Source organism: Schistocerca americana, chromosome 1, assembly GCF_021461395.2.
Source record: "Schistocerca americana isolate TAMUIC-IGC-003095 chromosome 1, iqSchAmer2.1, whole genome shotgun sequence".
Lineage (NCBI taxonomy): Eukaryota > Metazoa > Arthropoda > Insecta > Orthoptera > Acrididae > Schistocerca > Schistocerca americana.
The window spans coordinates 193,418,621-193,433,167 of NC_060119.1; the positions used below are offsets into that span (position 1 = coordinate 193,418,621).

General features: G+C 41.9%; 1 protein-coding gene across 2 annotated transcripts in view; it reads right to left on the reverse strand.

The window, feature by feature from the left end:
• The window catches only part of LOC124593973 (lysosomal alpha-mannosidase-like), a 169,764-nt gene that overhangs the window by 113,591 nt on the left and 41,626 nt on the right, over window positions 1-14,547 (reverse strand). For both annotated transcript variants that reach the window (XM_047132425.1, XM_047132357.1), the window contains exon 2: window positions 4,820-4,922. In XM_047132425.1, coding sequence (XP_046988381.1) covers window positions 4,820-4,922 — 103 coding nt within the window. The remainder of the gene's footprint in view (window positions 1-4,819; window positions 4,923-14,547) is intronic.

The window sequence follows — 14,547 nt, forward strand, 5'->3', positions numbered from 1 at the left end:
CTCGAATACTGAAACTGCAAAAGAAAATTATAAGATACATGTGTACTGCACAACAAACAGAATCTTGTCGCCCATTATTTCGGAACCTGCAAATCCTAACAGTTCCCTCCATATACATTTATGAAATTATAATCTTTGTACACAGCAGACAAAAATTATTTGAGGAAAATCATTTTAACCACATATACAACACAAGAAATAAAAATAATTTTATGTTACCCACACACCATTTGAAATTATATGCACGAACTCCACAGTATATGGGGATGACAATATATAACAAGCTAATGGACTAAAATATATTTAATATGAAGCCAGAGAGTCTAAAAATAAGGCTACAGCAGATTCTGTGGGATAAATGCTACTATTCAGTAGAAGAATTCATAGAGGATGAAATGATAATTTGAGCAAGGGGTAAATAATTGTTAGTCTTTTATTGTACGTGAAACAAAATTGTATTATTATTATGATACCATTTGTTAAAATCAGTTGTTGTAATTAATTGTTAGTTTTTTATTGTATATGTATTTTTATATTGTATTATTGTTATGGTACCATTTGTTAAAATCAGGTGTTGTATGTATATGGTCAAACTTTACCAAAATTTTGACGTGTCTCCTGTACCTGAATCAAATGATTTAGATTATGTACGTTATGAGACTAATAAACCACAATTCAGTGTAGAAAACACCATTCTGTTATACACCAAGTACACCAGTGGGGGACTGGTATCCACAGAGGTGTTGAACCTTTGCCCTAACATGCAAAGGAAGAGTGCAAGGTCCAGCGCATACTGTTCCCAGCATTCTTGTTTCTGTCATTTTGTTAGGTACCAGGCGCTGGCATGGAGCTGTTTAAGGGCAATGAGGTTCTCTGCCGATAGATGTCACTTATAGCATTGGAGAACCCATCTCCAGTCTAACAGTCATGGTGATTTCTGAAGTCCACCGAGGACTGTCTTCCGACAGAAGGATCCCGAGGAATAGGTAATTGCTAAGTCCACTGCCAATAAAATAACTGTGGTTGTGCTCTGGACAGCTACATTGATACCATCATGTGGTATTATGCTAAGGGTAATGACAGAGGTAAAGGCATCTCAGTCAGCATTGTTGAGAGACCATCTGGATGGACACCCAAGTAAGTGATGCAGAGGAAGGGAGAGGACAACCAGAAAATAATCACTGTCACACAGGTCATCACGGACTCTCCCATGTATGGAGGGGAGAGAACCAGGCAAGGATCAATGGCCAAATAAGAGCCATATGCCTGTGCCCCTGCCCCCTCCCACAACAGGATGGCTACCGTGTTGGGTTTTGGTGTATTACTTTTGCTAGAAAGGAAGGTTGCAAAAATACGAAGCACAAAAGATGGAATGTAGACCACAGTCTGCAACCTTTAATGCATGATCCACACCACTGTAAAACTTAGAAGAGGAATTGTAGGTCAAACCCAACAAAGGTGACTATATAGTAAAGGATGAAAAGCTGTGGAAAGTGCTGGAAGAGAGAAAAAGGAGTGTCCAAAATAATAAATCAAATTGAAGCATGACTGGCATCAAGAACCCAATGGAAAGGCAGAGGGGAAAAAGAAGAATAGTAGAAGGATAGACTTGCAGCATGGAAAGGTAAGTAGCACTGCAAGGGCCGGGGTGCCATGGTAGCCAAGCATATACTCAGAAAAAAAGATCTGTGACCCCTGGGGGTAAACCCTTGGGAGTTTTTACTCTTTAATGGTGCAATGACTAATTCAGTTTTGTCTTTGTTTCCTGTAGCTGTATGTGATTTAGGTGCATCAAAATACCAGCTTTCAAAGTTCTACATATTTACTTGTACAAATAAAAGTTTCATTTTACTCACCAATTATTGACATGAAGCAATTGTTAAATATTTTGCACAACTATGGTGGATCACTAATAATTTCATTCTCACACAAAGAAGGTGTAATACGATGAGCACCTATATTCATAAATGACCATATAGTTTTAATACCGACCCGTGAGCTTCCTATTTCTCTTGGCATAATATATTGTTTTAGCCTGACTGATGACATTACTCAGCACTTTTCAGTATTATTTGTACTAAAATTCTGTTACTGAGCTCTGAATGTTCTTCATATTATGATAAAGCTTTTATTTCTTCCTATTATTTTAATGCCATTAGTTATCCAAAGAGGTTGCTTATTAGCACTGCATATGTGACTGCATTTTTTTTTTAAAGAGGAACTACTATTAAAGCATGTGATAAGGATCTGAATAAATGTATTACATTCGTCATTCAGGTCTTTTGCAGTGCAGACTTCTTGCCAACTTAACCCCACGAGACTGACTAAGTGTCCGCATTACAATCTTTTGTTTACTACTTTGAGATATGAGTCTGCCTTGATTCTTTCCTGTATTACTATCTGTGCATCATGATCTGACTGTTACTAATTTCTCTCACATTGTGCCCATCAAATAGGTAATAATATGGTCATGTTGCTGTTCTCATGAACTCCAGCTAGGAAGTATACTATCAGTATCAGGTTGTAAGATTCAAATAAATCCATTAACATTCATTTTTCTGGAGAATTAGTCAGAAAGTTTATGTTGCAGCCCCCACAGAAAATCAGTACCATGTTCTTCTAAAGAATCCAGCCTAGCACAGTCTGGAGAGGACAACCCAGCCTAAACTAGGGACCTGAGAGGCCTCTAAGGAAAAGTTTTTTTCCAAGAAAATTTAAACACTCCTGGACTCACTTCAAATATTTTGTCCATGCAATGTTTTGTTCTTTTGAATGAGTCAGCACATTTGACATAAATGGCTCCTCTTCTCTTCTGCAACAAACTCTCTGTATAGAAATCATAAGATGTATCCCTCCAAAGAAAGCCTTTGTATTTCTTCGCCCAGTAAATAATGCTCTGAGATACTAGAAATGTCAGTGTCGAGATTTATTAGCAATTCACTGATTTTTCCTTTAATTCCATTAATATTTTGCTGAAATAATATTGTTGTATCTTCTGATCTGCATTCCCCTTTACTGAAATCTCTACCAGCGTGAAAGGAACTTTCCTCAGGAGAGACACCTTCTACTCAATTTCATCTTAAAAAAAGGTCTAGCTCTTCTACACATTATCACCAGAATTTGGCCTAAAGAGAGCCCAGGTCCACCGACACTACAATCACTTACAGTCTTCACCAACCATTCCTTCTCAATCCAGTTTAGGTGCAGGCCTGTCTAGCTGGAGCTAAGGATACATTCAACTGGTACCATCAAAGTGTGTGCCTTGTCAGTAGTCATCAGCACCCTCTTAAGTCCAACACATGCTGCATAGCACTGTTAATGTAAGGGTGACCATAATGTTAGAGCACCTGTACAAAATTAACATTAATGGTCTGAGTGAGTAGCAATCCTATCCAAGTCACTGTCCTACCATAAGCCTAGTCCCTATCAAGACTATTCCCAACCATGATCCTCTTTAGTAAAATCCTTACTAAGTCCTCCCTCACCTTACTGAGCACAACAATTGTTTTAAAAATGATCATGACCTGGTACTCCTCACCTAAAGTCTCAGCCGTGACTGCTACCTCACTGCAGAATCCTCTCCTCCTCAATTTTCCTCTCGGACTTCTGCTTCCTAAAACTCTTTGAGTGTCTACTGCAAATTACTTGCTGCTATAGCTACTGGAGGCTTGTCTCCATATGACTAACAGCCCCGGTTACCAAAATTCAAAATGAAATTATCAGAGTACATTCTCTTCCTAATGGCATCATCCTCCATGTGTACCTAGCAGAGGCAGCAAAACTCTTGCATAGTTTGAGTTTCCATTTTTTATTAAGTTAAAGGCCCTGTTCTGTGAATTCTCTTGCAGTAGCAAATTGTAGTACATGACAAGTGCAACAAAGTTGCCACACACATCTACTAACTCTATTACAGTGCAATTCATATTCTGTATGATGCTAGATTTGTAAACACATTATGCTATGGAAGAAAAATGGAAATAAAAGAGCACTCATTCAAGAATTAAAAGAAGAAACAAGAATGCCAACACCATTAATATTTAATAGTTTAAATCATAAACACACAAAATAAAATGACTGGATAGAAAATACTGAAATAAAACGCTCTGCTGATCAGAAAAACAAGCATTTTGCCTGAAAAAAATTGTGAACAACAATATACTTTATGAAAAAATATGCTGTATATGCTGTATATGCAGTTTTTCATATAATCAAGAACACACACTTTTTCATCAGTACCATTAGTACTGAAATGACAAAAAGTATATAAAATGTAAACAGGAAAATTTCAAGACTACTAGTACAGATTAACTGAAAAATGATAAGTTCTTAAGACATTTCATTTGTGAATCATAATCTCATGAACAATCATTGCATATCAATGTAACCGTGGAACAGCCTAGCAGACTGTGGTGGACATTGTCTAACTGTGATCCAAGAGAAGATACTCTGGGAAATTGAGTGATTTCCCAGAAATTACGGGTGAAGCCGTTAATTGGATATTGAATACTGATAAATATCTTTAAATTACAATACCGTGTCAAAGCCATATTTTTCATAAAATCTGTGAGCTGAACTTCTCTTTTAAAATTCATGGCTTGGTACATTATTGACAAACTGACTCTTATTACAAGGTGACAACTATGAGTATATAAAAAACAACCATAGTTTATGTAAAATGAGAAATACTCTATTTTTTCCTTACTTTCCCCTTAAAAATGAGATGGGGAATAGAAAGTAGGGTAGGGGGCTGGAGCAAAGGGTGAAAATTGAATCATATATATATAGTCAGATGTTCAACGCATTTTAAAATTTTACTCACTTCCATAGTAATACTGGTCCACTGTTTTCAGCCAACCAACATCATCATGTGTGTGTGCCACCAAGTGCACATTCAGATAACCAGGTTTTGGCTTTGGACATGCCTGTAACAAAACAATAATACATCACTTAGCAGTTCCCACATTTACTTTCCCATAAAACAATTTTTTACAATTAAAATAATTTATTTTTCCCAATACCACAATATAATTCAATATATAATTACTTTCTTTTACAACATGACACCTCTCCAAGTCGTCTTCTTGCCTCGAAAAAGAACTTCAAGGACAATGTAACTTGCTAGACATACAGACTCTTGTAGGCTCTTTTTCAAAAGTCTTCTATACAACAGTATTTTCAGGATGTTTATAGTTACGCTTTCACTACATGAGACAGTGTTGGAGGAAAGCTATTTATCATGTGGGTAACCAACTTTATAGGGATGTTGTTGAGGCTGGGCTGTAGATTTGTATTGTTAGTGGTGTCAGTAACATGACATGCTGTTAGGTGCCAGTACAGGTTTGGCAACATAGGGTTGAAACAAGCTTTCGTGTGCATTACAGTTGTAGACAGTCAACATAAGTCTGAACAAAGTGAACAGGACTTTACTTGTAAACCAGTTTTATCAAAATATGTAGCATAGTGCTGCTGCTCTTCATTAGTACTGACAAATTAAATAAATGAAGAGTGTTCAAATTAACTGGAAATTTGGGAATTGCTTCTGAAACAGGCTACCAGCTATTTTTGCCACAAACTGTTGAAGAAATTACTGGCCCCGTGGATGAGAATGCTGGACACAATGTGACATCTTCAAGCAGTACACGAGCAGGGTCAGGACAGCTGAATATTCCATGGCCCATCATTCTTAAAGTGCAGTGAACAGTTGTGAAAGGGAACATCTAGTGTGATTCCAGGCTATCTTGGATACAGATGGTGGTCACACTGACCAACAATTGTAGCCTGCAACATGAACTTGGCATGTAATTAACAAACGTTACCTTCTAATTTGTAAACTAAAATGTATTTCATTCCATTGTTTATTCATTTCTAACTTAAGAGTGTGTGGTTTCACATGCTTGGTTCGTACAGTTCTCTCTCTCTCTCTCTCCCTCTCTTTTTTTTTCCAGATGTATATGTTGTTCACAAACTGCAACATCTTTTTAAGCTTTTCACTCTAATTAAGGCCACAGAAGCAGTTGTGGCAACAATGATAACCAAAGTATGAAAGACAACTAAAACAAGTATAAAAGTATCCATAAACCCCCAAAAATATATGTTTTTCATATTAGGTGCATTGTGCTGCCATCTACTGCCAGGTACCCCATATTAGCGACCTCAGTAGTCATTAGACATTGTGAGACAGCAGAATGGGGCGCTCCACGGGACTCACGGACTACGAATGTGGTCAGGTGATTGGGTGTCACTTGAGCCGGCCGAAGTGGCTGAGCAGTTCTAGGCACTACAGTCTGGAACCGCGCGACCGCTACGGTCGCAGGTTTGAATCCTGCCTTGAGCAAGGATGTGTGTGATGTCCTTAGGTTAGTTAGGTTTAAGTAGTTCTAAGTTGTAGGGGGACTAATGACCTCAGAAGTTAAGTCCCATAGAGATTTCCACACTCCTAAACATCTCTAGGTTCACTGTTTCAGATTTGATAGTGATGTGGAAACGTGAAGGGGCACGTACAGCACAAAAGCGTACAGGCCGACCTCGTCTGTTGACTAACAGAGACCGCCGACAGTTGAAGAGGCACCTAATGTGTAATAGGCAGACACCTATTCAGACTATCACACAGGAATTCCAAACTGTATCAGGATCCACTGCCAAGTGCTATGACATTTAGACGGGAGATGAGAAAACTTTGATTTCATGTTCGAGCGGCTGCTCATAAGCCACACATCACACCAATAAATGCCAAATGATGCCTCGCTTGGTGTAAGTAACGTAATCAATGGACGATTGAACAGTGGAAAACGTTGCTTGGAGTGCTGAATCATGGTACACAACATGGCAATCCGATGGCATGGTGTGGGTATGGCGAATGCCCGGTGAACGTCATCTGCCAGCGTGTGTAGGGCCAACAGTGGTGTTGGTGTTGGTGTTGGTGTTGGTGGTGGTGGTGGTGGTGGTGGTGGTATGGTGTGGGCGTGTTTTTCATGAAGGCTTGCACGCCTTGTTGTTTTGCGTGGCACTATCACAGCACAGGCTTGCATTGATGTTTTAAGCACCTTCTTGCTTCACACTGTTGAAGAGCAATTAGGGGATGCCGATTGCATCTTTCAACACGACTGAGCACCTGTTCATAATGCACGGCATGTGGCGCAGTGGTTACACGACAATAACATCCCTGTAATGGACTGGCCTGCACAAAGTCCTGACCTGATACTATAGAACACCTTTGGGATGTTTTGAATGCTGAATTCGTGCCAGACCTCATCGACCAACATCGATATCTCGCCTCAGTGCAGCACTCCATGAAGAATGGACTGCCATTCCCCAAAAAACCTTTTAGCACCTGATTGAACCTATGCCAGCGAGAGTGGAAGCAGTCATCAGGGCTAAGGGTGAGCCAACACCATATTGAATTGCAGCATTACCGATGAAGGGCGCCATGACCTTTTAAGTCATTTTCAGCCAAGTGTCCGGATACTTTTGATCACATAGTGTATGTAATCTGTAGAAAGTTCCTAATGGGAGGTAACCTCCATGGTATACTGTCGCTGCAAAGAAACTGCTAAATAAACACAGAGACTGCTGCATAATAGTTGGAAAACAAAGAGTAGGGCTACAGATAGAGAGATGCTGAATGAACACTTTTGGATGTCAAGAGGGCAATGCATGATTACGTCAGTGAATGGCATAGCAGAATATTGTCAAGTGATCTTTCACAGAACACAAAGAAATTCTGGTCGTATGTTAAAGTTGTTAGTGGAAGCAAAGTTGGTGTCCAGTCACTAATGAGACAGGAACTGAAATTGAGGGTAGTAAAGCATTTGCCGAAATGCTTAATTCCATTTTCAAATGTTCCTTTACAAAGGAAAACACAAGATACTTTCGCCATACCACTGCAAAGAAGAATGGGATAAGTATTAGTAACAGTGTTAAGTACGCTTCATGGCCCGATGTCCGCCCCAGTAGCTGAGTGGTCAGCGTGACGGATTGCCGTCCTCTGGGCCCGGGTTCGATTCCCGGCTGGGTCGGAGATTTTCTCCACTCAGGGACTGGGTGTTGTGTTGTGTTCCTCATCATTTCATCCCCATCCGGCGTGCAGGTCGCCCAATGTGGCGCCGAATGTAATAAGACCTGCGATATGGCGGCCGGACCTGCCCCGCGAGGGGCCTCCCGGCCAATGACGCCAAACGCTCATTTCCATTTCCATGGCCCGATGGAAGTCGCCGTCGCATTCTATTCTGAATTTGCGGCTGAGTTAATCCCCCTTCAAACTATAATCTATCATAGATCCCTCGAACACAAAACTGCGCCCAGTTCGAGGAAAATGGCACAGGTCACACCAGTCTACAAAAAAGTAGTAGAAGTGATCCACAAAACTACTGTCCAATATCCCTGACATCTTTTTGTTGTAGAATCTTAGTACATATTCTAAGCTCAAACATAATTATGGCAACCAGCATGGATTTAGAAAATATCTATCATGTGGAACCCTACTTGCACTTTTCGCGCATGACATACTGAAAGCTTCGGCTCAAGGCAACCGAATAGATGCAATGTTTCTTGATGTTCGAAAAGCATTTGACTCGGTAACACATCTACGCTTATTGTAGAATGAACAATCATAGGGGGGTATCAAATGATTTTTGTGACTGGATTGAGGAGTTTTTGGTAGAGAGGACGCAGCATGTTATCTTGGATGGAGAGAGATTGTCAGATATAGAAGTAACTTTAGGTGTGTCTCAGGGAAGTGTATTGGAACCCTTGCTGTTCATGTTGTGTAATAACGACCTTGCAGACAATATTAATAGCAAAATCAAGCTTTTTGCAGATGATGCAGTTATTTACAATCAAGTACTATCTGAAAGAAGCTGCATAAATATTCAGTCAGTGGTACAGAGCTTGGAAACTTGCTTTAAAAGTTCAAAACTGTAAGATTTTGCATTTCACAAAACGAAAAAACGTAGTATCCTATAACTAACATCAATGAGTCACAGCTGGAATCGGCCAACTCATACAAATAGCTGGGTGTAAACTTTGCAGGGATATGAAATGGAATGATCACACAGGTCCAGTCGTGGGTAAAGCAGATGGTAGGCTTCTGTTTATTGGTAGAATACTGGAGAAGTGCAATCACTCTACAAATGAGATTGCTTAGAAATTCTAGAATATTGCTCATGTGTGTGGGACCCGTGCCGTATATGCCTAAGAGGGATACTGAACGTAAACAGAGAAGGGCAGCACAAATGCTCACAGGTTTTTTTAATCCATGGGAGAGTGTCACAGAGATACTGAAAGAACTTATCTGGGAGACTCTTGACGACAGACAAACTATCCCGAGAAAGTCTGTTAAAGTTTCAGGAACCGGCTTTAGATGAATACTCTAGAAATATACTACAATCTCTTTAGTATCGCTCACTTAGGGATTGTGAAGATAAGATTAGAATCATTACTGCACGCACAGAGGCATTCAAACAATCATTCTTCCCGCGCTCCATACGTGAATCGAACAGGAAGAAACCTTTATAACTGATACAATGGGACGTACCCTCTGCCATGCACCTCACGGTAGTTTGCGGAGTACAGATGTAGATGTAAACGACACCATCATCAGCAAACACTCTAAGAGCTGATCAAATTGTTTCCTAAATCGTTTATGTGGAATAAAAGAAGTGAAAGACCTATAATACTTTGTTGAGGAACCCTAGGTATCAGTTCCGTTTTACTAGACGACTTCCTGTCAATAACTACGAACTGGGGCCTTTCCGGGGGGACATCACGAAGCCATTCACACAACGGAGTCAATACGCCATAGGTTCGCAATTTTAGTAAAAGTCATTTGTGGGGAACGGCGTAAAAAGATTCTAGACACATGGAATAACTTGAGATCTTCTGTCGACAGCACTATTCCACCATGGATTGTGGAACACACATTTACAGCAATCATCAATACAAGACAAAAGCAGTTTGTGTTCACTGTTTCATAAAACCTTAATGGTATTCTTATTAGTTCACAGCTTCTATTTAAGCACCAGAATTTTTATATCACGCAAAACAAATCTCCTGCAACTGTAAGGTCAAAATTAAGTTCTCTATTTCACTGTAGTAATAATTGTTAAATATATATATCTGTGTGTGTGTGTGTGTGTGTGTGTGCGTGTGTGAGAGAGAGAGAGAGAGAGAGAGAGAGAGAGAGAGAGAGAGAGAGAGAGAGAGAGAGAGAGAGAGAAAATATCCCTGCCTAATAATTATAAGCAAATGATGTACGGTACGCCATAATATGTAAAGTTTTCTGGATGATTTTTTTTTTTTTTTTTTTTGAAGATGATGGTTGGTTGGGGAGAGGAGACCAAACAGCGAGGTCATCGGTCCCATCGGTCTAGGGAAGAATGGAGAAGGAAGCCGGCTGTCCCGTTTCAAAGGAACCATCCCAGCATTTGCCTGAAGTGATTTAGGGAAATCACGGAAAACCTCAGTCAGAATGGCCGGACGCAGTTTTGAACCGCCGTCCTCCCGAATGCGAGTGCAATCTGCTAACCACTGCGCCACCTAGCTCGATGAAGATGATAAAGCGAATTGAAAATGTAGGAAAATAACAAAGAGAAAACGGGGATGTGATCCTCATTTGCGTATCAAAACAAAAAATATATAAAACAAGCGTCGGAATCCGGGGTTATCTTCAACGGCACCCAAGTTATTACGTATCTCATCCAATTAAGGAAGGATCCACTCCGCTGTTAACATTGACTGGAATTACTGTGTCCAAAAAATGTTCAAATGTGTGTGAATTCCTAAGGGACCAAACCGCTGAGGTCATCGGTCCTAGACTAACTAATTTAAACTAACTTAGACTAACGTATGCTAAGAACAACACACACACACACACACACACACACACACACACACACATGCCCGAGGGAAGACTCGAACGTCCGGGGGCAGGGGCCGCACAGTCCATGACATGGCGCCTCAAACCGCGCGGCTACTGTGTTCTTAGAGCGCTACGTTTCAGAAACAGTCAGGAAGCCCTGTGGGTGTGCATTGGGTAATTGCAGCGAAATGTTAAGATTCAAAAATAAGTGGCCATCAATCAGCATCGGCGTAGTAACGTTTGAGAAAGGGCAAACTCTCGTTGCTGAGCACAAGCATGGAAGACTGGCAAATTCTTTCTTCCGAAGGTTTTACAAAGGTGCATATACAATGTTATCAATCTATGGTTATTATCTTCACGTATGTTTCTGCCCTTGTTTCCACCTGTTAGTTATGTCAATATAACACCCTCGGGTCTGCCGCCAGATCACGTTTTGTACAGTAAATGTCACAATATTTGTTCGAGGCAATTGCTCGATATCGTCAGGTGGTGGCTGCTGGTTAGTACTGGCAAGTAGTAGTGAAAAATATGGCAACTCGTTAATCATTTACTGGTACGTAAATGATTTTCAGTTTTTTTTAAGACAGTTAAAAAAATGTGTGTGAAATCTTATTGGACTTAACTGCTAAGGTCAGCAGTCCCTAAGCTTACACACTACTTATCCTAAATTATCCTAAGGACAAACACACACACACACACACACACACACACACACACACACACACACATCCATGCCCGAGGGAGGACTCGAACCTCCGCCGGGACCAGCTGCACAGCCCGTGACTGCAGCGCCCGACCGCTCGGCTAATCCCGCGCGGCTTGGGGGTAGGATGTCAAACGGGCCGACTTGGAGCAGGAGAGGCACCACAGGACATTTTATTTTCTACTGTCTATACTTTTACAAATAAATTCATAAGACTTTGTCAGCATGACCAGGAAGGATTCACACTCACTCATAGCAGTGGAAGTGCAAAAACATAACAAAATAATTTTTTTTTAGATATGAAATTTCATCATTTTTTCCACTTACTGTTGGCTGCATTTGTTGCTCTAGATACATTTTTCTTCACAAGTAAGAGAGATTCTTTGATGAATTTTGCACAGCATACAAACCATACTTACAGGTGTATGAAACTCTAGAATTTTCCAAATCTATTAAAAACTGTGGTAAAAATTGAAATAATTAACTACAAAAATTTGATTTTTTTCCGAACATAAAGTATAAAACATAACAGCTCATTCATTTTTTCATAAATTAAATAGATTCTAGAGTTTCAGACACCTGTAAGTATGGTTTGTATGCTGTGCAAAATTCATCGAACAGTCTCTCTTACTTATGAAGAAAAGTGTACCTATAGCAACAAATGCAGCAAGTGCACGTCATTCTTTTGCCCATACTCGTTCTCTCTTCATCTTGATATATATGGTGATCAGAAACGGTCTGATATGCTTGCAAGGGTGTCGCGGAGTAGGTTTTGCAGAGATATAATTGTTGAGAGAAAAATCGATACTTTGCGCCGTCTCCGAGTTTATTAGCATTGAAGTTAGCCAGGCAGGCAGTTGGCGTTGCGCGCAAATTCAGGCAGCCCGCCAGATAAAATACACTCCTGGAAATGGAAAAAAGAACACATTGACACCGGTGTGTCAGACCCACCATACTTGCTCCGGACACTGCGAGAGGGCTGTACAAGCAATGATCACACGCACGGCACAGCGGACACACCAGGAACCGCGGTGTTGGCCGTCGAATGGCGCTAGCTGCGCAGCATTTGTGCACCGCCGCCGTCAGTGTCAGCCAGTTTGCCGTGGCATACGGAGCTCCATCGCAGTCTTTAACACTGGTAGCATGCCGCGACAGCGTGGACGTGAACCGTATGTGCAGTTGACGGACTTTGAGCGAGGGAGTATAGTGGGCATGCGGGAGGCCGGGTGGACGTACCGCCGAATTGCTCAACACGTGGGGCGTGAGGTCTCCACAGTACATCGATGTTGTCGCCAGTGGTCGGCGGAAGGTGCACGTGCCCGTCGACCTGGGACCGGACCGCAGCGACGCACGGATGCACGCCAAGACCGTAGGATCCTACGCAGTGCCGTAGGGGACCGCACCGCCACTTCCCAGCAAATTAGGGACACTGTTGCTCCTGGGGTATCGGCGAGGACCATTCGCAACCGTCTCCATGAAGCTGGGCTACGGTCCCGCACACCGTTAGGCAGTCTTCCGCTCACGCCCCAACATCGTGCAGCCCGCCTCCAGTGGTGTCGCGACAGGCGTGAATAGAGGGACGAATGGAGACGTGTCGTCTTCAGCGATGAGAGTCGCTTCTGCCTTGGTGCCAATGATGGTCGTATGCGTGTTTGGCGCCGTGCAGGCGAGCGCCACAATCAGGACTGCATACGACCGAGGCACACAGGGCCAACACCCGGCATCATGGTGTGGGGAGCGATCTCCTACACTGGCCGTACACCACTGGTGATCGTCGAGGGGACACTGAATAGTGCACGGTACATCCAAACCGTCATCGAACCCATCGTTCTACCATTCCTAGACCGGCAAGGGAACTTGCTGTTCCAACAGGACAATGCACGTCCGCATGTATCCCGTGCCACCCAACGTGCTCTAGAAGGTGTAAGTCAACTACCCTGGCCAGCAAGATCTCCGGATCTGTCCCCCATTGAGCATGTTTGGGACTAGATGAAGCGTCGTCTCACGCGGTCTGCACGTCCAGCACGAACGCTGGTCCAACTGAGGCGCCAGGTGGAAATGGCATGGCAAGCCGTTCCACAGGACTACATCCAGCATCTCTACGATCGTCTCCATGGGAGAATAGCAGCCTGCATTGCTGCGAAAGGTGGATATACACTGTACTAGTGCCGACATTGTGCATGCTCTGTTGCCTGTGTCTATGTGCCTGTGGTTCTGTCAGTGTGATCATGTGATGTATCTGACCCCAGGAATGTGTCAATAAAGTTTCCCCTTCCTGGGACAATGAATTCACGGTGTTCTTATTTCAATTTCCAGGAGTGTATGTCAGTTGTTCTCATAGCGTAGATGATAGCCAACGAGACTGCTAAGCCTTTGGCTCGGATTCGGTCCTAACTAGCATCCCATGTCCTATTTTTGTATCGCTCTCTTGTTCGGTTTTTGAAAACTAATTAAGAACACACCTTGGGGAACGCCAGAAATCACTTCTGTTTTACTCGATGACTTTCCGTCAGTTACTACGAACTGTGACCTCTCTGTCAGGAAATAACAAATCCAATCACATAACTGAGACGATATTCCATAAGCACGCAGTTTCACTACAAGCCGCTTGTGTGGTACAGTGTCAAAAGCCTTCCGGAAATCCAGAAATACAGAATCGATCTGAAATCCCTTGTCAATAGTACTCAATACTTCATGCGAATAAAGAGCTAGTTGTGTTTCACAAGATCGATGTTTTCTATACCCATGTTGACTGTGTGTCAATAGAGCGTTTTCTTCGAGGTAGTTCATAATGTTCGAACAGAATATATGTTCCAAAATCCTGCTGCACATCGACGTTAATGATATGGGCCTGTAATTTAGTGGACTACTCCTACCACCTTTCTTGAATATTGGTGTGACCTGTGCAACTTTCCAGTCTTTGGGTACGGATCTTTCGTCGATCGAACGGTTCTATACAATTGTTAAGTATGGAGGTATTAAAGCATAC